Genomic DNA, 25981 nt, shown 5'->3' on the forward strand with positions numbered 1-25981 from the left:
TTTATCCAGATGTCTATGTCTACATAGGTCTAGGAATTCATCTAATACAAAAATTTGAAATTTGCTCACAAAGGTATAGTTGAGTGCACACCGAGAAATTTAATTACGTGTGAAAACAATGTTTTTAAGACACATTCAATTGTATAAATTAAGCGAGATATTTCTCATGCCTTGGTTGGTTTTTTTAACTTAATATATATATATATATATATATATATATATATATATATATATGAACTAAATGAAAGGCGTGAAGTTTTATTAATTCCATATTTAATAAAAAAAATGAATCGTAAAATTTCTGAAATAATCGTGAAATCTTTTGAATTCATGAGGTGGAATGTAGTTGTAGTTGTCCTTCATTTATTATGTCATTAAATTAATATGAACTCGAACACACACTCAAAGTTAAATGGCCGTAAATATTAACAGTGGGACTATCATCACAATAAAACATCTTATGCCTCATTAAGCACTCTGATGTGAGACAATAATTATCAACATCAACCTTGTTTCTATAAAATACATGTAAGAACTCAGCGCACATTTCATTAAACTGTCATGAAAGAGTAAAACTGTTTTTTGGTGTTTTTGTTAGCATTATTAATTTTAATTTTGAATGTTATTTATACTATAGTTTTAAATATAATTTATATTATAGCTATTATGAGAGAGAATGTAACAGTAAAATAAAAGTTGTATTCTTATAAATTGGTATGAGATTTGAAGCCAAATTTGTTTGGAGTAAGACAAGAAAATGGTGGATAGGTGAAGAAGGTAGTCAAAGGTTGCATTGCATCCTTAATCGTACTTTGGCCAAAGTATCTTCTCTTGGGTGTAATATTGGCTTCTTTCTGTTTCTTTTGCTTTTTCAGATTTGAAACATCCCTTATTAAGTCACCACTCCCTTTTCTCCTACACTGTCTTCCTAACAGTTTGATTTGAAGGTCTTGTTGGGACCATTTCCTTTTATTTTTTATTTTTCTCATATTTATGGTATTTTTATCTCCATGCCATTTTCTTCATAATCTGGCAAAAGACAGATACGCCTGCGAGAGCCCATTGTACATGAGTACTTACTGATGTAGACATCAAAGTTTTTAAACAGCTTTCATCTATATACGTACTTCTCTACACTTCAAGATAGGAATACAAATAATAGCTACGAAACTTGGACATATAGTATAATTAAATGTATACTTATTTATTTGAAAATAAAGAAGAAAGTGTAACATTTTTACTAAGCCATCACCCTTATACTTTTTCTTTGTTGGACAATATGCTCAATCATGGAGGGCATCCCTTGACAGACGACAAAACAATTCTCTTGTATCTCAAGCCTCCTCAATAAAAGAAATATATATATATATATATATGTATGTGTGTGTGCGCGTGCGTGTTAATAATGGAAAGAGGACAACAAATGTTCAGTTATAATCATAATCATAGGACACTACATTTTAGCACACATAGGATCCCACTCATCATTTGTCGATTTGGAAACGTAATACATGTATGCCGTGAAGTACTAGCCTTAAGTCTTATAATTCATATCTTATATGGGCCCTTTGTTTTTTCTTATATTTTTTGAACTCATTATTATTAGTATGTTACTATATTTTATTTAAAGTTATGATGAATAAGAAATGTGTTGTAAAATCATTGTTTGTAATTTGAGATAGATGGGAAAAGAGGATGATAGTTTGTGTTGGAATTAGCAGAAACAGAATTTTGAAAATGAAATAAAAGAACTTTATATGCAGCCAACATCCCATCCAAGGGACAAAACATTGCAGCAGTGAATCAAGGCAGGAAGAAAACCAGTAAAGGATAGGAGCAATGAAATGATATCATATGCTTTTTTAAGCTAAAATTAAGAATAGATGGATCACTGGGGTGGTTACCGACACAAGTTGCAGAAATTTCTTAGGGTTTTGTATGAAGCAAAACATGTTCAAGAAGGAAGAAATAATTTAGTTGACTTCACTTTTTTATTGGAGGGAGGACTAAAGGGAAAGACTGATATTATTGATGGGAGAGTTTTCACATTGGGGTAGAAAAATTAGAAGATTATTCACGCAAAGCTTCTCTTTGGTAGAGTTGATGAGTCCCTTTCCTCATTTCATTGAACTAGCTACAAGGCAAAAGATCTTGTCACTGTCTTTCATATATCATTTTCCGAGCTTTCAACATTTTTTTTTTCATTTAATAATGAGGCCAACGGGCCATTTCCTTTTTTTTTTCAACCCACAACGGAAACAGCCTAAAGGCAAAATCTGGCTATTGTTATCAGTGTTATAAATCACATGATTGTTTTCTCATATCATAAAAATTTCACAAAACTGATTCCACTCTTCAAGAAGTATGATTATTTGCTGAAAACATGACATGGCACGAAGATCAGGGACTACAATACTACTGCCATGCACAAGATATTGGTCATGTAAAAGTACTTAAAAAATAGATAAAATATGATAAACATGATGCTCAGTCAGATATTGAGTTATTGGAAATTTAGTTCTTCACAAGGACTCAGTTTGAGAAAACTAGCTTCAGTATCAGGGTGTCCTTTTCTTTCCACCCTGGCTGTCACTATTTTCAGACCCAACAGTACCCATCAGTGTTCTACTTTTACATTTTCGAGATATTGCAGTGCACACATTCAATTTGTACACTAAGAATTATTTTTTGTAGCAATTTGATACAGTGTAATTCCTAACTTAAATGTGTGAAAATAGACCAGTCCATAACTGGGAAGAATTTTTCTACAAGTTAACAGATTGGTCATTAAAGGCATTGCTTACCACCATGTTATTTTGAATTACACATCTTTTTCATGGACGATGGACAACTTAACTGCAGCAGGACATTCCAAGAAACATTGAGGATAATCTTAATAACGACTAACAGCTACCAAAATTATTGGACATACATCTGCGGGAACAAATAATATTTTGTATCATCTATACTATGTATAAATTGCAGCATGTATTGATGAACATCATGTAAAAAAGGTACGGAAGAAAAAGAAATCAATCACTAAGTAACACTTCTGGGAGTTTATTCAATCATGTTTGGTTGGACTCAAGAAACTTCACAATCTTACAAAATGAAGAATAAGTGAACGTGTTTTAGCTAGAGTATGAATCAGGTTCTATCACAAGTATTGGTAACTAAACATTAATTGAGGGGCAAATATTTCGGTTTTTTCTTGCAGGACCACCTTCATTCTCTAGAAATCTTATCCACATGCAGTCACATGGGTGTGACTTGTAAGACTAAAACCTTGAGGGACGTAAATCAGTGAGCAATGACCAAAAACATGGAACACGATTGTCCCAAGGAAACATGGGAGCAATAACCAATACTTGTACTAGTACAAAAAAGAAGGCAAGGGCAATTTAATTTTGTCATATAAAGATTGTCTGGATTCAATGAAACTAGAAAGGAAATAGATGTTTTGAATGTAAAATGCAATTTCATACTCATAAAAAATACTATGGTTTAATTATCTTATCAAGACTTTTAGAAGAAAACTAATATCAATTTTATATTTTTTAATTCTTAGTTGTTTCTATTTGTACATGTGTCTAACCTTTATTGTGTTTTTTCTGATTCTAGTCTTTATGGGCTCTTTAGATCTTCTCCGTTTAGTTAAACATTGAATGAGTGTATTGTTTATATATATTCTGACCTTCTGCTTTAATTTTAATAGAAAAATAGAAGAAATATTTATTCTCATATTCTTTGCCTTCCATTTTCTCTTTTGTTCATCACTCTTCTTCTTTCATAATATGGTATAAGAGCTCTAATCAAAGCTCTGGTTTTTACATTTATCCATGGGTGAAGTTGTTGATCTCTCACAAGATCTTTGTTCACCTTACCATGTTAGTTCATCTGATAATCATTCCTTTCTCATTGTCCTCTATTATTATTGAGGGACCAAACTATTATCATTGGTCTTATTCATTTCAAATGAGCCTCGTTTCAAAGAACAAGATAGGTTTCATTGATGGATCCATAGAAGCTTATTATTTCCAGCATGGTAGAGAGCCAATATGTTTGTTGTTTCATGGATGCTCAAGGTTATTTTTTCATCCATCACACATAACATCATCGGTATGAACAATGTTTTTTACACGGACAGTTGAAAAAAATGTATATATGGTTGTTCCTCCTTGATTGACTTCTATTCAACCAGGACAAGTTTGTAAATTAAAAAAAAAAACTTTTTTATGGCCTTAAGCAAATCAACAGTGGTTTGCCAAACTGTCATCCTTTTTACTTTCTGCGAGATATACTCAATCTATGAATGACCATTCATTGTTCAATATTTCGTTTGAAGGATCTTTTACAATATTAATGGTGTATGTGGATGATATAATATTGGCAAGAAATGATAAAGAGGAGATTGATATAATCAAACAAGCCTTGAATCAAAGACATTCAAGATTAAGAATTTTAGGAATTTAATGTATTTTCTTGGCCTTGAAGTAGCAAATGGATAATGGTGAATCAAAGAAAATATGCATTGGAATTGTTAACAGATGCAAGATTGTCTTCTATTGAAATGTGTTCCTTTCATTGATGTTTAAGCTTATAGAAGATTGATTGGAAGACTTATGTATCTCACAACAAATACCCAACCTGACATAACTTTTTCTATGCAACAACTTTCTCATTTTTTTTGTTAAGCCTACAATTACTCATTATACTGCAACAATTATAATTCTCATATATATTAAAGGAGTTCCAAGTCTTGGTTTATTTTTCTCTTCCAACACTTCTGCTCATCCAAAAGCCTTTTGAAATAGTGATTGGGGCACCTGTAGTGATTCAAGACAATCAATGACTTGTTAGTGTGTATCTTGGGAATTCCCTCATATCCAAGAAATCAAAGAAACAAGGAACTAGATCAAAGAGTTCCCGTGAAGGCAATGATCACTATTAATTACATGTGAAATTCAATGGCTAACTTATCTTCTTCAAAATTTCAAAGTTCCTTTTGATCATCTATCTTTTTTATACTGTGACAATGACTTAGCAAGATACATTGTACTAAATTCAGTGTTTTACGAGCGTACGAAACACAACAAAATAGATTGTTACATTATTAGAAAAAAGTGAAGAAGGATCTCATCCATTTGCTTCAACCATCAATAAAGATATACTAATATATAAGCGATGAAATCAAGAATAAAAAATATTTAATCATATTCAATACATAATAGACAACAACAATAAATAGTTAAAAGAAATTATGTGAACTTGAAGTGGACGTCTCGCCTATTACAAGAATGTTGGGTATTAGTTATAAAAAAAATCAATCAAAATGGAGAAGCTATTATAGTTGATCAAACCAAGTTTAAGACGACATTAAATAAAATATATAGATTAGAGTTGGTTAAACAAAACATTATTTTAAAATAAAAAGTAATGAAATGTGATTTATGTCAAAATATGTGACACTTAAATGGAGAATAATTTACATTTTGAAATAAATGTAAATTAAGGAAATGTTTCATTCATAATAAGATTTGAACATCATTTCAACCAACACAAAAAATAATATTATTAATTGAATATTGTGAACTTTGTTAACATTGATAAAATAATTTTTTATTAATATAAGTGTTAATTTGATAATCATTATGATATTATATTTTAATATTTATTTTTGTTAGTGTTGACTTTATAGCCAAGTTAAATTATATATTATGAATTTGTTTGTTGTTGTGACAATGAATAAGAATCGTAAATTATTTTTTATCCAAAGATCTAGATTTTAAAATGACAAATCTTCTCAATCAAAAATTTTTTCTATATTTTTTATATAAATCTCATCACACTCATCTCCCTTCACTCACATAATTCTCTCTATATCTTCATTCACACTTTTCTCCCATCTGTTTCATTCACAAACATTTCCTTAATTTACACTCATATTCTTCATCCACACTCCTCTTTTTCACCTACACTCATCTCATTCATCTAGACTCATCTCTTTCACCTACACCTTTTTCTTCATCTATTTCATTCACACTCATTTCCTTCATCACACTCATCTATTTCATCTAATGCAATTCTTTTATTTTTTGTATTTTTTTTTTGTTGAAGATGGAGGCAAGCTATTTTTTTAAAATATTATCATTAACGTTGTCCAAGCTGACACAAATTAAATTACTATCTAAAAATATATTTTATTTAGAATCAACTTAGTTGACGTTATTTAATAATAAATAATTAAATTTTATAACTTTTGAGTCATAAAACTAACATTATGTTCCTTTAATAATATATAGCTTTTGTCATTAGTAGCATCTACAATGGGGACTGAACGCAAAGGTCACAATTTCTATTCATAATAAAGAGTCAGTTTTCGATACAAAATAGACACTAATCACAAGTTAGCATCGTCTATTTTGTTTTAGATTACGTGAGTTTTTACCCAACACTAATTATAATTATTGTAATTACCCACTTTTTTGACTCACACAAATTGTAGGTTTTGCAGGATAAACTTATACAAATAAAAGGATAAAAATATCTAATTCATCATGTGTTTATAATTATGGAATGAAGAGTTAATCTACACTGTCATTTCTAATTTTAAGTCATTTAAATAATAAAAAGAAGAAGAAAATTGTGTTGTTGTCTCTATATTTTCAATCGATGAATTAATTCTTAAATTTTAAAAAATGTGTGAAATTCGTTTTTTATGCTTCAATGCAATATTTAGTGATGATTTTTTACTATTGCAAAGTTAAAAGACAAACTAATTTCTCTTGTTTTCTAAAGTTTGAGAACTATTAAAACTAAGTTTTGTAAAAAAGGTAACGTAGAAAAAAAATTATACCACAAGGACAAAGTTTTAAACTGCAGAAACGAAAACCTTTTGTTAAAAAATATAAGGAAAACACAATTGTTTTTCTTAAAAAAATCATAGCCCACATAGTGAAAGGAAGCGAAAAAGATTTTTTTTTCTTTTTTAGATTCTATGCAGAATTGAAGATCACTAAAACAAATCCTGATGAAGTGGACAAATAAGCATTATCTTATTCCCTCAATAATGAATTGCATGTAGATAAAGTGCGAGTGGTTGAATTACCAGATGCATTAAAGAAGAGGTCTTTCAAAGAACATGGAAATGAATGAGTTGAAATGAAGATGAAGCCAAAGTGTAGACGATATAGGACCTACACAAAATAGATTGCTGATATTAAAAATTGGGTAAGAATGGGACCAGTGCTATGAAAAGCAAACGTCCTTACCAACTGAATTTGTAAAATATTTATGTTGTTCCAATACTGTAAATAAGGTCACACTCATGCAGTTTATCAATTCCAGAGATAATCAATACTGTAAATATATGAAGTCACAATAAATATGTGATTTTGGATGATGAACTAGACACATGCACACTTTTGCAGCGGGAGAGAAGTTTTAAGCCTCAGTAAGTTTCAGACGGATCAGCCAAGGTAACGTTAGGAATTAGAAGCACACAACGTACACTTTTATTGTATAAAAAAAGTCGAAATTACAATCTATTTAAATATTGGTTTTGACTTGTAGAAAAGAATATTGACTCTTAACTTGTGTTTGGTTCCATGTGAGTTATGTATCAACGCATGGAAATGATAAGATTAAAAATCATTGTGGTGGTTTGGATGAGCTATAATTTGTGAAAAAATAAATCACTTTCGTGGGTGAAGACTTGCCTAGACAGTGTAAATGAGTATGTTGCACGAGGTGAATTTTGTATAAATTTTGTCACCCACAATTCATATAGAATGTAACATCTTACTTACATCACCAAATTAAAAAGGAAAGAAATATCATGTTTGTATCTGGAAGTTTGTGGGTATTAAAGGGAGAAGAAAAGCAAAAAAAAGTGAAAGAGGCATCTTTGCTGGATTGAGAAGATTTGGTGAGAAACTCTTTGATTTTATCATATTACCCATCACCTCACCTACTACCTATGTGCCATAGCAGCCTGTGCCAGCAGCCCGTGCCATGCAGCTGCAATATTCTCTCTATGAGATTCTCACGCATGAGATTCCATATGCATAAACACAGCACAAACAGAGATTCGTACATTGTTTGGTGGGTTACTTCAAATGTGTGGATGATGAATAAATGAGAGGGATGATAAATATGGAAGAGGAGTGGAAAAAAGGGAATGCATTTGAGATGAGTAAGGAGTCCACTCCCTCATTTTTACTCCCTAATCCAAACAAAGCCTTAATGCTTTGTTTGAATGATTAAGGATTGGAAAAGAGTGAGTGCATTTGAGATAAGGGAAAGTGTAAAAAAAGTTAGAATGTTTGAATTAAGGTAAATAGAGTAAAAAGTGCAGGAAAAATTTATGAAAGTTTGTGAGAATGTGATGGATGTGATTGAAATTATATTTTTTTTAATTGATAAAAATGTAAGTTTACAAATTTATCCTTATATTTAAAAATTATTGAAAAATTTATTTATTTATTTATTTATAAATTATAATTATTTTTTATTTAAAATATTATTTAAATATTTATAATTATAAATATTTAATAAAAACTTATTTTTATATTAAATAACATTATTATTATTATTTTTAATTTTTTAATTAATATAATTATTATATAAATTTATTTCTTTATTATTAAAAATATTAATTATGTTATTTTAGAAGAATTATTTTTTTATAATCTTAATTATATTTTTTATATTTAAATTATAATTCTATTTTAAATAAAATAATAATATTTAATTTAAAATAAAAAGGATAAAATAGTAAATTATAACTATTTAATTATATATATATATATATTCAACTTTCTTTGCAACTTAACGAAGAAAGTTTAGAGTGCAGATTTTTTTGGGGTTTGTGCTTTTCTACATTGATTTTCGGACTTTCCTTTTGCACATTAAAACTTCGTTTTTCCTTGCCCAAAAACAAACAGGGTCTTAAAGACTATATAATACATTTATATATATATATATAAAGTATTACAAAATATATTTTTTTCTTATAAAAAAATTAAAATCAATACATATATATCAAAATAAATGTCAAAATAAAGAAAAGAAAAAACTTTTCTAAGTTATTGTGCATTTCTAACATTCTCAACTCTGATGTAACACAAGATAATCACATATTATAAAACAAATAAAAAAATAGGTAAACTATTATTTTTAACACTATACATTCGCAAACATACGAATCATTTTATATCATCAATTCTCAATGTAATAAGAAATTAACGTCTACAAACATATCATATTCAACATCATTATCAAAAATCCACTGACTATCCACACAAACACTCGATTCTACTTCCAAAAGACCAAATGTATTGAAATTTGACTAAAAGATCTTCATTTGTCATATCACTATGTTGTCTTGATAACAAAATCTCCTCTTCAATAAATTCATCCTCATATAATAGAGTTAATTCATATGATCTGTTCTAACCAATTATCTTTCAAACCGCAAATTCAATTATATGAACCTTCATCGACTCTCAATACCTAAACATCTTCATCTATGTTATTCTAGTGTATCAGGAGAATCATTATCATCCCTTTCACGAAGTCCCAAAATTAATAAACCACCAACATCTCAACACGATATGTCTTGATCACACTTTCACTTGATTCACCACTCATTTCACGCATCATATACTTACTGGAGATCAAATATTTAAACTATATATATACATATATATATATATAAACATTCATCATAAATTAACAAAAATCATTACACAATAACTAAACAAAAAAAATCAATATATTTTTTTTAACTTGAGTGAAAATTGTCTCGCTTGAGCAAAAATCCTTTTGTTCGGTGAAAATAGACCTAATAATAAGTCAAATATCTATTCCATTTTCGCTTGAGCGACAATCCTTTTGTTTGAGCAAAAATGGACTTGAGAGCAAGGTAATTTTTTTCTTTAACGAAAATTTGTTGTTTGGATGAAAAATATAAGAAAAAAAATTCACAAAACTAACTACTTTTCAAGTTTTCTCCCAATCAAGTTGTATTTCTATAAAACACACAAGATCAATAGGATATCACATTGCTCGAAATTTGACTTATACTCTTAGTAAACTCCTATGTCTATATATATATATATATATATATATATATTCAGGATCTCTTAACAAGATTCATTTAAATTTCAATTCAAACAATCAACATTCATTATTTTGCACTAAAAACAATTCAAAACATAATTCAATCACATTCAAGAACTTCTTCAATGTCATAATCAACATGTAAATTACCAAATCATCAAAATATATTATCTTTGTACATTCACAATTAAGCTCAATCAAACAATTCTAATTCACTCAACAAACCTTGCAAGAGCAATTTGAAACGTGTGACCAGACACATTCACATCTAGATCTTTTAACCTGAGGTTTTATTGAAAGGTAAAACTAGTTTTCCTTAACTGATTAGAAGTATGTGTACTCATAAAGAGCTAAAACTCATACAAAGAGTAGGGACAGTCTAACATGAACCATAGAGTCCTAAACAATAATCCAAACATATCACCAGGACCCCGAACTAATAGAGACTAATCCTGAAGTATCAAGTATAACATGCAACTAACATTTATTCAAGTAAACAAGAAAACTCAAAATTGACTCAAAGAAAAAAATAAACCAACACTACTAGAAAATCATTAAATATAAAGTAACCAAAGAAAAAATTGATTAATTAGACTTGATCTCCATTCAATCATTATTTTATTTATTATTTTATTGGTATTATTATGTTCAAGAAAAAGAAGATAAATGATTTCCCAAAATTAGAGATAAATTTAAAACAAAAGAAAAGAGAGATAATTTGAGAGGAAGGAAAGAGTAAATATTTTTATACCTAATATATATGAAAATATTTAAAATTACTTTTATTTTAATTATATAGTTATAATTATTTATTCATTCAGTTATATAAATTATTTATACATCTTCTACCTTTTACATGTAGATACTCATTATGAAGTATTTAATAGATAATTTATCATCTTTAAATTTTAATATTTTTTATATAATAACGGTCAAGTAGTTAGTTGAAGGTTTGAGTTCTTATAAATCTAGCTTCAATCATATTAATCATTAATACTAATGATTAAATAATATTAGGATAAAATTTGTAAAATTATGTGAATTAAGGTTTCAAAGACATGAAAAGAATTTCAGGAATTATATTAATGATTTTTAAAAGTAATAAGCCAAGAAGTACTAATCAATTTTTTTTAAAATTTTGAAATCATTTGACTAATTATTGCAATTTTAGGCTCTGAATAATTTAAAAAAATATTCTTTGAGTTTATTTATTCTTTTAAAATTAAAAGGTCATTTTAATATTTCATTAATTTTTAGATTATTTTAAATAACTATTGCAATTTAAGAATTAATTGATAATTAGTTTTTATGTTTTTTTCATGAAATTAGGTTTTTTTTACTTACAAAAAATTAAACCCTATGCAATCCGTATATGCTTTTGTTTTTTATTATGCAGTGGAAACTGGTGCAGAGTCCTAAATTAACAGTTGAGAAATCCCTAAAAGGGGGTTTATAGCAGAGAGCGTAATCAGAATCTGAATTCCGATTCCGAAAGCAGCCACCAACAACAACGGAACCAGTGCCGCATCTCTCTCACACACTTTCCTTTCCTCGGTACTCTATTTTTTTCAGCTTTATGTTTTTATTTCTTCTTTCCTTTTTCCCCCAAAATTCATGACCTTTTAATTCCCCCTGTTGTTACTTACAGCAGGCGCATGTTTAGTTCTCTGTTTTTGCACAGTTTCTGAACTTTTTTTATCGGTCTGCGTCTTTGAGGGCAACCTCAGCTCAGCTCCTAATAATTCATCGCTTTTTTTGTTTTCTTTTTAAATTTCATTTTTTTATTCATGGATTGAACGTGTTGTTGTTTCTGTGGGGGGGTATTTGAGCGTGGCATCTTTCACTTTTTATTTGCAGAGTAGCATCATCGGGGGTTGAACCCTTGGTTGTATTCGCGGTGATTGTGCTGTGGCATTATCCGTACTATGAAGAGGACTATGCCATGGAGTGATGATGACGAGTCATCATCTTCAAATTCAGACTCTGAACATGATAGTGAAGCTGGAGGGCAAAACTCCAAAGGTATTATTTAATGTAGATCCTCCTTTTTTTTTGTCAAGTAGTTTTTATCACTTCTGCTGATTGCTCAAACTAAAATTCAACGTGAAAGTTATACACTTTGCTTGTTTATGACAATAATTCACGAGGAAGTGACGGGTACACAGTATCTTGACAAATTTACTCCAATTCAGCAGTGAATGTACATAGGTTCTTGTTGGGGTTATGTCGCACTCCCCTGTTTTGTATTTTGTGCTGTGGGTATATTTGATGAAATCCACAACATAAGGAGGGATTGGATTATCTTTCTTGCTTTTACAGTTATATTCTTGGTGCCTAGAATGTGGATTGACGCTGACGCTCATCCTAGCAATATGAAACTCTGTCATTTGTTTGACCTTATGGTGTTGCTGCGGAAATTTCTGAACTTTTGGAGAAGGGTATATAGGGCTTCACCCGAGGGTGGATAAAGGTCCCTTGTAAAATTACACCGATGAATATCATTTTTCTAATAAATCCTTCCTTGGTAGGCATCTGATAGCTGAGAAGTATTGGCTAAAGCAAAAATATAACTGAGGGATAATCTTATGGTTGAGAGTTGACACAATTTGATCATGCCCTACTGTAGAAGCGATTGTGTGTTTTTAACTGATGTAGATAGTGATTACTGACGTAGATTCAGCTGTTGAGGGTTTAAACTCACCCCCAAGTTGAGTTAGTGCAATATAGTTTCTGATCTCTCACTATACAGTTGCTGATTGACAAAGTCTTTGGTTAGGATGAATTACCCATCGAGGCCATACTTGGACCCTCCATTCTTACAAACACCCATTTGACCCATCCATTTTTCCATATCACTTTTTTCACATCATATATTCTATTGCATGTATCACTTCTCTCTTTTATTTCCTTATCTCTCTAGGTATTAATGGGCGTATGCATGGGTGTCTGCTAACATTACTCTTACCTGTCCAATGCTAGGACTCGATTCTGATTTCTCTACATCGTACATGCATTAAAAGGATCGACTAATTTAAGTACACAATTAACTATGTCAACTATTGTACTATTTTGGCTTCAGATAAATATCAGAATTATTAAATCTCCATTCACAAATTTTATCCTGACTTGACTTGACCATAGTTGGTGTTAGTTCATGAAATACTCGAGATTGCCATATAGCTTTAAAAGTTTAACATCAAAAGTTGTCTTCCTAATTTTGTCGCTGTTTGATATTTGTTTACCAGCTTTGTGAATTTTTTGTCTACAGGTAACTCTAGGAAGCAGAAAAGTGGTGTAATTGACTTTGAGGCTCTGAGGAAACATGGATATAGAGGTGGACCTTCAGTCCTAAAAGTACCCGCACCCAAAGATGGGGATAACTCGAAGCAAGATTGGTCGTGGTCCAATGGAAAAGAAAAGCGTTCAGACAAGGAGATAGAAGAATCATATGCAGAACGACAAAAAACAAGAGAGGCTATTTCCCAAGGAGAGCAGCTGCCAGCTGCTCTGACTAGGCAAGACAAGAAGAATCTTTCTTTCTCTCAGAAGGAAAAGAGGAAGAGAGAGCTGGGTCAAGCTAGCAGGGGCAAAAATTATGTTGAAGAAGAGAAGAGGCTGTTGAGAGAGAATGGTATCTATTCTGGTTTTGATGCTTGATTTGCCACACAAAAATGCCCTTCATATTGTTGTACAAAGCCACTCTCATTTTCTTCTACTGAAAAGGACTTGGTTGTAACTTGTAGTCCGTCGTTTATTAACTATGCCCTTTTTATGTTGTGAAAAAGATATTAAAAAACTCGTTTTAGAGGAATTGTTTCTGATGTTTAACTTATTTCCTTGAGGTGAATTTTTGGACCAAGATTTATTTCTTCAATTTTAAATATTATGAACTAATAGCGTCGCTTGAAGAAATGGTTTTGGGTCTTCTCAAACTTGAAAGCTGCTCTTCGTATAACTTGAAACAATTGCTGTTACAGTTCCCATGTAAGCAGCGTTTTTTTTTTCATTTAGTACATAATTTTGCGACTCATTATAATTACTTAAAAGATTATAGTAATGAAGAGAAAAATTTGCGGATGTTTTTAATTTTAACATGACAATTTAAGAATCATTCGCTTAGGTTTTACGCATACAGTTTTTAACTTGTTCTAGCTGTACATAAATTTTTGTGTCTATTCAATAAAGATTAAAACAGATTAAAAAGTGAACATATATATTTCTAAAAGTGTTTATGTTAAGTTTGTTATACAATGTGATAAATTAAAGAAAAAAACAATTCAACGTTTACCATGGTTCGACCATCAACCACTTCATTCTTCACTGGATATTCAGGTTAAAATTGGATTACTGCAAGCGGAAAAGAGAGCCAATGCATCTCTAATATCTATGCCTAAACTCCTAAACAATGTATCGATGAAAATCTCACCCTATTGATCGTGCACGCAATGATCACTCTCGTATTCGGAAGAAGAAAAACAACTCCCCCTCAGGAGAAATCCAGAATATGTTGCTTACAAAAACAACTACTTTTCTGCTCTTTTCCGCTTCGTCAGACCTAGAACATACTCTACAACACAACAAGCATATGACGAATGTATGGTCATCACACCGCTTAAACTTTTAATGGCAAGTTGTTCTATATTTTTTTTCCAGATTTGAAGTTTCCTTTGAAACTCCAACAAAACGTATTCAAAAAACAACAGCAAATTTAGGAAATTAACGAGGCAAAACCTAGCATGAAAAATCAATGCGTGTGACTCTATTATTAGACAAAAGACGTGGAAGAATTTATAGTCTTGTTATTTAGTGACTGGAGGAACTATTTGCATTATTGTGAAGTACATGGCATCCTTCGTAACTTGAAAAATTTAGTTACAAGGACTAGCAAGTAATCAAATTCAAGGCGTTCGGTTGTCCACCTGCGTGCAAGTAACTATCCAATCATACAGAGGCCCTCTTGCCAAAATCTTCACATAATGGCAAAGCTGTAATCCACGTCAGATTTTATTGATCCTGCCCAAGCACCACAACTAGCATTACTAACACGACACACAAACATACTTTATTACCAGATTCAGTAATGCTGAATGATAAATTATAATGAGAAAAGCTAATTAAACGTAAAAATGTTGCTAAAGTACAATATCTAATATAGTACGGAACAGCTTGTCTGAGTATGTGGAAAATGAAAATGAAGGATAAAAATAATTTATTTGAACTCAGTCCACATAAATTGAGATTTCCATCTACTGTGTTATTTTTACCTATTTTAACAAGCAGACTCTCTTGTAAGTATCATTAGTTATGCCAAAAAAAGAAATAAACATCAACATCATAGTGAAGAGAATAATATTGAAACAACGCGATACAATTATACACTGAAGCATGAAAGCAACAGATTTGCTAGTATAACCAGGCCATGGCCAATGCAAGAATAACAAAGTTAATTAACGAACCTTTACACTGAAAAGAACACTGCCATCTGAAACCTGTTCACCCACCGTAACTTGAAGTTCATGCACGTAGCCAGAAGATGGTGCCTTTACAACATGCTAGAAGTACAGAACATTGTTGGTTACATATAACTTGCTGAATATATAAATAAAGCAGATAAAGAGAAGTTTCCAACGTCACAGAGCAATTGTACAAACCTCCATCTTCATTGCTTCTAATACTAACACAGGTTGACCTTCCTCCACTCTTGTCTTGTTCTCCACTAGAACTTTAACTATCAAGCCTGCCATAGGTGCTACAATTGTCCCTCGAGGGTTGGCTGATGTTTCAACTTTGGGTTTATCTTGGGATTCTCCAGTCTCAGACAGATCCAGGCCTAACTTCTCTCTGAAATAATGATGATGGGATCCTTGCCAAATATGAATATGCTTTATTTGATCCTGAATTCCAGGGAAAATCCAATTTGTCTTATAAGCTGAAGAAATGTATTTGGCAACCAAGATGGATACAACAGCCAAATGTTTTCACCAAATCAATCTGCATAAACTCAAAAATCAACTATGTAGTGGAAAACACTTACCTTTGTATAAACAGCTACGTTAACATCATTGATTACACCGCCAGCTTCAACTCTAAAATAGTGATCTTTTACATATGATGCTTTGACGTCTACAACAGGAGATCCATTTTCTTCTGACTGGAAGAAACAAACAATATCATCTTGGATCGACTTTTCAGATAATATTTGGTACACTTAAACAGGAAAAAAATTACTATTTCATACAGTACCTCAATCAGGTATCTCCCAGAAGGCTGACACGTAATGGTAAGCTTCATGGTCTTTGAGCTACCACTATCATATTCATTATCCCATTCAAGTTCCATTTTACGCTTAGCCTGATGATGAACTCTAAATGGCGGAGAAGAATACCATATAGGGAGTAAGCTGCTGCCCCCTGAAAATACATATGTAAATACCAAGGAAATAAACAAAAACAACACCGTACTTTACAAAACAAGAATGAGACAGTTTACCAGGGGGGTTTCTTGCCAATATGAAATGCTCTTTCTCAATGAGACACGCGGCCACAAGAGATGCCTTATGTCTAGCCGCTTCGTATGCTTCTTTTATAGACACTGAATTGTTAGCATCTCCAAAGAGGTCTTCTTTGTAGTTATCAATAAAATGAGTCTCCACATTGCCATTTGCAAATGCCCCATGATTAGCTAGCTTTAGAATAAAGTTGACATTGGTTGGTAAACCTGCAACCTGAGTAGGAAGATATTAGCAATTTAAACATAGAGCAAATTTTAAAACGACATTATACAGCTAGAAAGTTTTATTTACTTATTTAAAACTACTTGAATATCTATTGTATATGGGAAGGGAGATGAAATGTCTTGGTATGTTTAGAAGTTGACTTTTGAAGGGACTTTTGTTTTTTCTTATAAACATAACATAACTCTAATTTAAAAATAAAAGTTTGCCCTTCCTTCCCTTTCTCTCCAAACCCAACACAAAAAGACCCTCTGTTTCTTATGTGTCTGTACACTTTATCACCTCCATCAGGTCCATGTCCAACCTTAAGGTTATAAACCTAAAGGTTATAAATATAGGATCTAACAAAGGGTAACTAATATAACATCTCAACACAGAAAAAGTCAATTTACTACAAAATCTCACCAAAAGTTCACTATAGCACAGGCAATACAAAAAAATTTAGTCTACCTGGAACTTTGACAAACTATCCTTCAGTTTGACCAAGGCAGAAGCACGATTTTCTCCCCACACCACAAGCTTAGCAATCATAGGATCATAGTGCATGCTAACAGTGTCTCCTTGTCTAACCCCAGTCTCCACCCGAACTATCAAAACAGCAGATTTTCAGTAAGCATAAAAAGAAAGATCCACGAATCTATATTGGAGTTTCACGCTCTTCAAACAAAGCAGTGATGAAAATTTCTAGATCAACCGTAAATAAATTAGCAGTTTAATTTTGCATATCTGACCTTCAGATGAGACTGGAACATGATAATGGTGTAGAACTCCAGTTGCTGGAAGAAACCCTTTTTGAACATTTTCAGCATAGATTCGAGCTTCAAAAGCATGGCCTGCCAATGCCATCACAAAAAGAAACTTTAGAGTGACTGCATAATAGATGGATTAAACTTTACACATGTTCTCATAACACAAATCCCAATAGTATAATAAAGAGTTGATAAACCCAAATCCATTAACTAGTGGTTAATAAATAAATTCTATTTTTATTTATTTTCAGAAATACCAGCTCAGTTTGCCTCATTATTGTGTAACACTTCAGAGCATGTTACTAAGATGACCTCCAGTAATTAGTCATAAATATTGGTAAGAGTTTTTTTCTTCTTGCAGAGTGCATAACATAACTTAGGCATTTATTTACAATAACAGAAAATCATATATTTAAACCTATTCATACCAGTTATACAGATTATTTTATACTTATTGTGACTTTTCTGTCTTTAGGCCTAGTAGCTGAGAAACTAACCAAATGTATAAGCTAAGCACATATTTTAGTTGAACAAATACTGATCCAACTGTCAAATTCTAATCCATCAAAAAATCATTATGTTTAATATGGAACTAAGCAAAGCAAACCCTCAAATCCCCCCTCACTGTTACACAAAAAAATGAAAAAGGGTAGGAAGAAAATAAAGATAGGAAAGGAAGCATCACCTGATATGGGTACCTGTGATTGACTCAATGGAAGAGCTTCTCCATTGGCAACAAGAATTTGCCATTCAACAAGATCCTGACCAACAATCATTTCTGTGACAGGATGCTCAACCTGTATCCAATTTCCCATGTTATAATTTTGTAAGTGTTGATTCCAAGATGAAGTGACAGCAAAAATTAATACAAGCACCTGAAGACGTGTATTCATCTCCATGAAGTAAAACTCATCAGAGACTGTATCAACTATAAACTCCACAGTCCCAGCACTGTAATAATTAACTGCCTTCACTTCAGCCATCAAAAGGAATATGAAATCAGTGGATGATATAAAATAGAAAAGAAAAATTGTCAATGAAATTCTAAATTAATCTGGCCATGAATACAAGTTATCTAAACATTTTCATACTCAGCACAAATCAATGAACCAAATATTTCAAATCCTTGAACACTTGATGAAGCTATTGCAAGTGGCTGAGAAAGTACAGTTTAGCATTTTGAAATAAAAGGACTTTACCTTTGTTGCAGAAACAACAGCTTGACCTAAGTGTGCATGAATCAGTACAAATTTGTGAAATAGATGAATATTGTATATTTATAGTAAGAAGCGAATAAATAATTAATAATCATCAAACTCATCCAAAAACACTACTAATGCATTCATACTAGAGCAACACACCTTAGACCTCCAAACATTCATATCAATTTCATTACAACATAATGTGAGCAACCTTTTGCCTTTACTAGACCTTTGTGGTGATTCTTTATATTAACCTTCTTTTGTGAGATTGAAATTGAAGTAAATGTAAGAGTTTTAAGGTCCTAGTAAGACTAAAGCAAAAGGTAAGAGCTAATATACTACTTGTCTTTCAATACAATTTGTGATTCTTCCATCCTATTGGAATTGGATGGTTCTTAATCTTTTAATATAAGTTTATTTTGTTTTAAAATATATCAGTAATACATAAATGTTGCCTTTACTTATACTTTTGTGGTGTGGTGGTGCTTATATTAATCTGCTTTATAAGTTTGAGACTAAAACAAATGTAAGAATTATGATCTTTGTAAGATTGAAGCAAAAGGTAAGAGTTAACATATTGATTGTGATTGTCTTTGAATATAGTTTGCTACTCCAACCCATATAAAACACAAAATTTGTAATAATTTGTGCAATGAAGTGTTATTTTATATTTATACTATTAAGAGTATAAATAATTAACAATCATTAAACTCATCTAAAAAGTCTACTACCACTTGACCCTCTAAAAACATACAAAATCAATCTCATTACATCATAGCATGAACAATCTTTGTTAGTAGCTCATGAGAGAGACTTTGTTCTGACATTCCTAATTGCCATTTTGGCTTTTCATCCACCCAAATTTCTCAATAATTTGAAATTCAATTGGTTGTAACAAACAAAATGCTGCATAATCTGTTAGTCCAAAAAATAGTTGTGGAGCTTCTAATTTCCTTCATTAATTTAACTCCCTTCAAATAATACAACTGATTGAAGGGATTGAGATCAAAACCTGGCTTTCTGTAGCAGATTATCTGATATTTGCATGATACATTTTTCTTTCATTATAACTTCTAAACCATTCATTTATAGACCTTCCTCATCACACTATCAAACCTCTTCACTTCTTTCTAAATCGCTTCCTCCCCCAACCTAACCACATTCCTTGCAATATCGCCTTCTTATTATGCTTATGACTATTGTGTTTATCTATCTACTTTCTATTATCAACAATTAAGAGTCAAACAATGATATATTAGGAAAACAGTTAAAACATCATAAAGTTTTTCATTATTAAGTTTATCAAACTGAAGAAGGAATAACTGTTTCGCTTGATCTTTTCACTGTGTAGAATTGGGATGTGTAGAAGAGTAGTTTGTTATGCTATAAACTTTTACTATAGATTTAAATAAAAGCTATGACAATGAACTTTCACAAACTGCTAAAAGAACACAATATGATTCATGGCCTCTAGATCAAATTCATCTAACAAAGTTTTCCTGTTGTTTGTTTTGAATTCTATTTCGTATGGTCTCATAATTGACTCTTTTCTTTGGTCATGTTGACATTTGTAGGGAGGATAGAGTAGTTTTAGAGTTTCAGGACCACATGAAGTATATACTTCAGGAATAGTTTTAGAATTTGTCAAATTAACATAATATTTTTTGCTCTCTTTATGTACATATGGTTCTCATTAATAAATGCATGTATGTTTGACATTCTGTGTAATTTGAAATGTGTACTTCCCTCCTAACCTATCTGCACACAAAGGCAAGCATTATTACTGACATGTTGAGTATGGGATTGCAATCACAAGTCTTTACAATTAAGACCTTATCATTTATCAGTAATGAGCATGTACTTGTTGTCATTATTATTATTATTATATATTTGTAAGCTGACATGATATCTACCATGGTAAAATAAGCAGGATTTAGGTTTGTGAATGGATAAATTGGTAAAGACACAAATTTATATCATGAACAATTTTAAAATCCTCAAGAATCAAGGACAATACAAGGTATCTGAACACCCCCAACAACTTACTGTTTATCGGTGCAATTGGTATATAGTCTGAAGAAATGGTTAATGTGTTTATGAAAGTGTACAACTTCAAAATTGTAAAGGAAATAATAACTAGAACATATTCTATTTATTTTATAAATTGGTTAGTACAAATAAATTGTATTTTTAGTGTCTTAGGAAAATGTTTATTCAAACTATTTTATTGAGTAATAGTTATGCTGTTATGATTAGATATGATTGGTGTCATGGACCATGTTAAAAAGTAGATCATGACTAAAAATTGGTTTTAATGTGATACATCTAATGTGAGTAAGAGTAATTTATACATTTCATTTCATTGGTATAATTTAAATTGAATAAATAATAATAAGATTATAATAAATTAATTATTATTTAAATGATATTTTCTAGAATTTCTTCCTACAAAATGAGTTACACTTAAGATCTAAGTCAAATGATTGCAAGATCATGAGTTACACTTAAGATCTGTTGAAGATCCACATCGACTAGAGATAAAAACATTTCATAGTATATAAGTGGGTGAAAATTTCATCTTATAAGCCAGTTTTATAAGGTTGAGTTAAGCTTAAAATTCACTTCTTAATATGGTATTAGAGTCATATAAAGTTTATCAAAGTGAGAATTTATTGGGCTGGTTATAAGCTGAATTTAGTTAGACTTAAAATTAACTTCTTTAACAAGATATCTAACTCAAATGCTTGTTGCAAATCACTAAGATAAAGAAGACGGTAAAAACAAGTGGTAAACTAAAACTTCTATAATGTAGTAGTGTATAAGTTTCATTAATTATTTATGTTTTTTGTACTGTGGAAATTATGTTTAATATATTTTATAGATAGGAGTAGTCGAAGTTATTATGTATATAACTGTATTTAAAGTGTATATATGTATATATATATATATAATATTATATTTAAAATGTACTTTGCCAATTTTTATATTCAAATTTATTGACTAAAAATGTAAAGGGACACTATGTTCATTTAATTTACTTAAAAAAATGTAAGAAATTTTTTCATAAAAGCTGAATTTTTTTCAAATTAGCTGTTTTACAAAATATGGATTTGGATTTAATTTCAATGAAATTTTTTAGATTTGGAGTGGATTTAAATTTAATTCAATTCCATTGTTTAAACTTAGATAAGATTTTTTAAAATAAAATCCGTGCATGTGCTAACTAAATACTAAAGATGAATGATGAAATTTTAAATGATATTGTATTTTTATTAACCTGCATCATATTTTTTAGGGAAGTTCATAATTATTTATATAAATATGACTCAATATTTTGCATTTCACCTTTATAACTGAAACATGTAATAAATTTATCACTTAGGAACAAAGATGTAGAATATGACAAGTTGCAACTTAATCTATTAAATCTTTTTCCTAATAACTTTTTTGACAATTTTAAATATTCAAATTTATTTATTCAAAAATAGTACTTGAGTTAAATTTTTAAACAATAATACCTACTTTAGTCAAATTAATTTGTTATTATTAAATTACACATAAAAAGTTAAATGGAAAATATACTACAGTTGACATAACAAATCATATTAAAACTTAACATAATCTTAGCTAAGATGTCAATATAATTCCAAAACAGAATTACAAATTACAAACAAAACATATAGCATAATCATTATCTCAAAAAGTATTGCACTTCTAAAACACATAACATATAATCTTCCCAAAGTGTCAATATACTATTAGCCTAGCATACATATAGACAAAACACATAACAGTTTATTAAAGAAAATACTGAACTATAGTAATTTCTAATGCAATTATGATGCAACTATCCTCTTCTAGACACCACAATTCAAATCTGATAAAGCTTTCCATCCTAAATTCATTATCTACACAAAATCTCTTCCACCCACGATAACTAATTTTTTTCAAATAAAAGTAACTAACAACGATACACTTATATTTTATAAGTATAGTACGAAAGTAGTATTTAAAATTAAGTTTTTAATTAATATTTTAATTATCTTTAAAATACAATAAGAAAAATTAAATTCTATTTTTCAATTTTTATTAAAATTATTTCTTATACTATATACACCAACAATTAAAATATATTATTAATAAAATTAAAATAATATTAATAATAATACATAAAATAAATTATAAAACACTTTATTAATAATATAATAAATATAACCTAAATCCTTTTTAATAAACTAATATAAAAAAAAAACACAAAAAAACTGACCCGGGTTTTAAACTAATAAAATAGAAAAGACAAATTGTCAATAAAATTCTAAATCAATCTGGTCATGAATACAAGTTATCTAAAGATTTTCGTACTCAGCAGAAATCAATGAACCAATTATTTCAAATCCTTAAACACTTTATGAATCTATTGCAAGTGGCTGATAAAGTAAAGTTTAGCATTTTGAACTAAGGACTTTACCTTTGCCGCGCAAACAGCAGCTTGACCTAAGTGTGCACGAAAGTCAGCAGAAATGTTTGGCTGCAAATTGTATTATTACAAGTTCTTAATTACAGCAAAATTTAAAAAGGGAACTAAATATTAAAGACATGAAATGGAAGCCATACAGCTGGAGCTTCTTCAATTATTTTTTGATGCCTTCTCTGAACACTGCAATCTCGCTCATTCAAATGCAGAACATTCCCATGCTTATCCCCAAATATCTACATTGACAGAAATAGTATGTAATAAAATCCAATCAGTGAGATATCCCATTCTCTATTGATACCAGTATTTTAATGCCATTGCTCCAGTAAATTTCTGAAATAGGTAAAAACATAGTTTCAGGACTAAAGACTATCCACTACTAGGCACTTTTAAATTTTCAGAAGAAAAGTAAGGAACCAATGAAGCTTCAAGGAGAAATATGACAGTAGAGTAATAAAATAAGCATTATACTTGGACTTCTATATGTCTTGGCCGTGTAATATACTTCTCCAGCAATATGGTGTTGACACCAAAAGAGGCAGCTGCCTCCCGTTGTGCTGCAAGGAATGATTCAACAAACTCCTCTGGAGTGTGCACAATTCTCATACCCTACAATATTCAGATTGTCCAAATTCAACCCAACGAAACTGTAAGCACAGAGCAACAAATATTCTCAGAATAATCTCTCGATCATCTACTTTTCCCATAAAAGTAATCCAGAATTCTCAGAATAAACATTCAGCTCTCAAACAAGTAGAAACAAACCTAAATGAGTTACCATACATCATAACAATGATCCGCATTAAGTTATCACCTATCAATGAAAAAGAGGATGACCAAGGTCCACACACAAATTTAGAATCACAGCAACTTAAAACCATCACATTGAATTTGTGACGAGAACCACAGGGAATGGAAAAACCTAGACCGTTCAGACTAAATTCTCAAGGCAACAACACATTTCACAGTTCTATTAATAAACATCCAACTAAGAGGGTGTTTCGGTGATTGACTAGAAGATAAAGAAAAGTAGAAAACCCCAGCAACTACATTAAGGATAAGGAAACGGAATAACTTGTGAATGTCGAGATCGGAAGCACCTTTCCTCCTCCACCATGGGTTGGCTTAATTAGAACTGGATATCCAATCTTATCAGCTTCCAACTTCATTATCTCAATATCTTGATCATCTCCGTGATATCCAGGCACAAGAGGCACCCCTGCAGCACCCATTATTCTCTTCGATGCACTGCCATAATCAATGCAAAAATAAATAAATATAATAAAATAATTAAAAAATGAAAAAGCAGAAAACGCACTCATAACACATCTGAATGAAACTTAGCTCTACGGTACCTCTTGTCTCCCATGTCGCGAATTGCAGACGCAGGAGGCCCTATAAACGTGAGATCACTGTCCTCACAAAGCTTGGCGAAGACAGCACTCTCGGACAGGAAACCATACCCAGGATGAATAGCCTAATCACGGAAACTACACGTGTCATAATCGGATTAGGTCAATTAACCAAAGAGGAAAAGCAAAGGGAGCGAAGAAGAGTTGACCTGTGCGCCGGAGCGAATGGCGGCATCGACGATAGTGGCTCCGTTCAAGTAACTGAGGCGCGCCGGTGGCGGTCCGATTCGGATGGCCTCGTCGGCGGAGGCGACGTGTAGCGAGTCCCTATCGGCGTCGCTGTACACTGCGACGGTTTGAATGCCGAGTCTCCGAGCGGAGCGCATGATCCTGCAAGCTATTTCGCCGCGGTTGGCTACTAGAATCTTCTCGATGCGGTTGTTGCTGCTGTCGGCCTTGGAGAAGGCTCGTGCGCACAGGTGCGAGTGGGAGAGCGTGGTGCGAGTGATGATAATCTTTCTGCGGAGTAATGCCAGAGAAGCCATGGTGGTTGGTTCGTACATGTGAGTGCGAATTTAGAGAGTGTGTAGTTATAAAACGAATGCGTGCCATGATCGGACACTGGTGAGGGTATTTTTGTCCAAATCCAAGTTCCGAACCGATAAGTGTGCTGCGCTGTAATGGAGTGGGACGAGGATCGGATATGGATGACAAAGCCATTGGTCAGCTCACTAAAACAACAGTCCACTTCGTCTTTTTCTTTTTCTTTTTTAAATATAAGAAGCCTACTGTGTTCTTTCTTCCTGCACGCTATCAAAATTCTGTCTGCACCTCATCCATTTTAAAAATACTGTTCTATTCTTCAATGAATTCAAGATTGTCTTTTCTGAAAGTTTTTTCTGAAACATATTTTCTGAAATTCATGGTAACCTTTAAACAGAACTTTCAGAAAAGACTTTCCACAACATATATAATATGTTTCGTAATGTATTTTCTGAAATAATTTCCAGAATGTGTTCAGCCGGAATGAGAGCAAATTAGAGACATTTCACCTATTTTGGTAACATGAAAAGAAAAAAAAAATAAAGAGTTTCTTCCAGCACTACGTTTTTCCTCCACAACACAATTTTTAAAATTTCAAAACTAGCCTTAATTTTTTATTGAAGAAGGTACCTACATTTTTGAATTTTATAAATTTCAGATTTGTGAATTCATAATGTCTGGAAGATTTACAGATGTACTAATATGGGAGTTTTATGGATTCAATATTCTGGAAGAAAAAACAAAGTGTGGATTCTCTATAAACTTAGCGGATTGTCCTGTCTTGAATCACAACATATGTATTGCGA

General features: G+C 31.2%; 2 protein-coding genes across 6 annotated transcripts; one reads left to right on the forward strand and one right to left on the reverse strand.

Annotated features, from left to right (window-relative positions):
- Nucleotides 1-11485: 11485 nt before the first annotated feature.
- Nucleotides 11486-13933, forward strand: LOC137829739 (uncharacterized). Its single transcript, XM_068636625.2, has 3 exons — nucleotides 11486-11676; nucleotides 11980-12144; nucleotides 13391-13933. The coding sequence occupies exons 2-3, from the start codon at nucleotides 12048-12050 to the stop codon at nucleotides 13777-13779; spliced, it is 486 nt and encodes a 161-aa protein (XP_068492726.1). The 5' UTR covers nucleotides 11486-11676; nucleotides 11980-12047; the 3' UTR covers nucleotides 13780-13933.
- Nucleotides 13934-14859: 926 nt separating this feature from the next.
- MCCA (methylcrotonyl-CoA carboxylase alpha chain) lies at nucleotides 14860-25570 on the reverse strand. 5 transcript variants are annotated; one of them, XM_068636626.2, is made up of 16 exons: nucleotides 24842-25570; nucleotides 24636-24757; nucleotides 24381-24528; nucleotides 23752-23889; nucleotides 23421-23516; nucleotides 23275-23334; nucleotides 18480-18572; nucleotides 18290-18401; nucleotides 17587-17688; nucleotides 17306-17442; nucleotides 16612-16846; nucleotides 16366-16532; nucleotides 16157-16273; nucleotides 15774-16016; nucleotides 15579-15674; nucleotides 14860-15135 (listed from the first exon to the last, which is right to left on the reverse strand). In XM_068636626.2, the coding sequence occupies exons 1-16, from the start codon at nucleotides 25193-25195 to the stop codon at nucleotides 15127-15129; spliced, it is 2229 nt and encodes a 742-aa protein (XP_068492727.2). In that variant the 5' UTR covers nucleotides 25196-25570; the 3' UTR covers nucleotides 14860-15126. The 5 variants fall into 5 exon arrangements, with proteins under 5 accessions (XP_068492727.2, XP_090160545.1, XP_090160544.1 ...); XM_090304419.1 differs by having other exon boundaries at nucleotides 18480-18577; nucleotides 24842-25538; XM_090304418.1 differs by having other exon boundaries at nucleotides 24356-24528; nucleotides 24842-25380.
- Nucleotides 25571-25981: the final 411 nt, after the last annotated feature.

This window comes from Phaseolus vulgaris, chromosome 7 (genome assembly GCF_051622355.1).
Source record: "Phaseolus vulgaris cultivar YP4 chromosome 7, ASM5162235v1, whole genome shotgun sequence".
NCBI classification, from domain to species: Eukaryota; Viridiplantae; Streptophyta; class Magnoliopsida; order Fabales; family Fabaceae; genus Phaseolus; species Phaseolus vulgaris.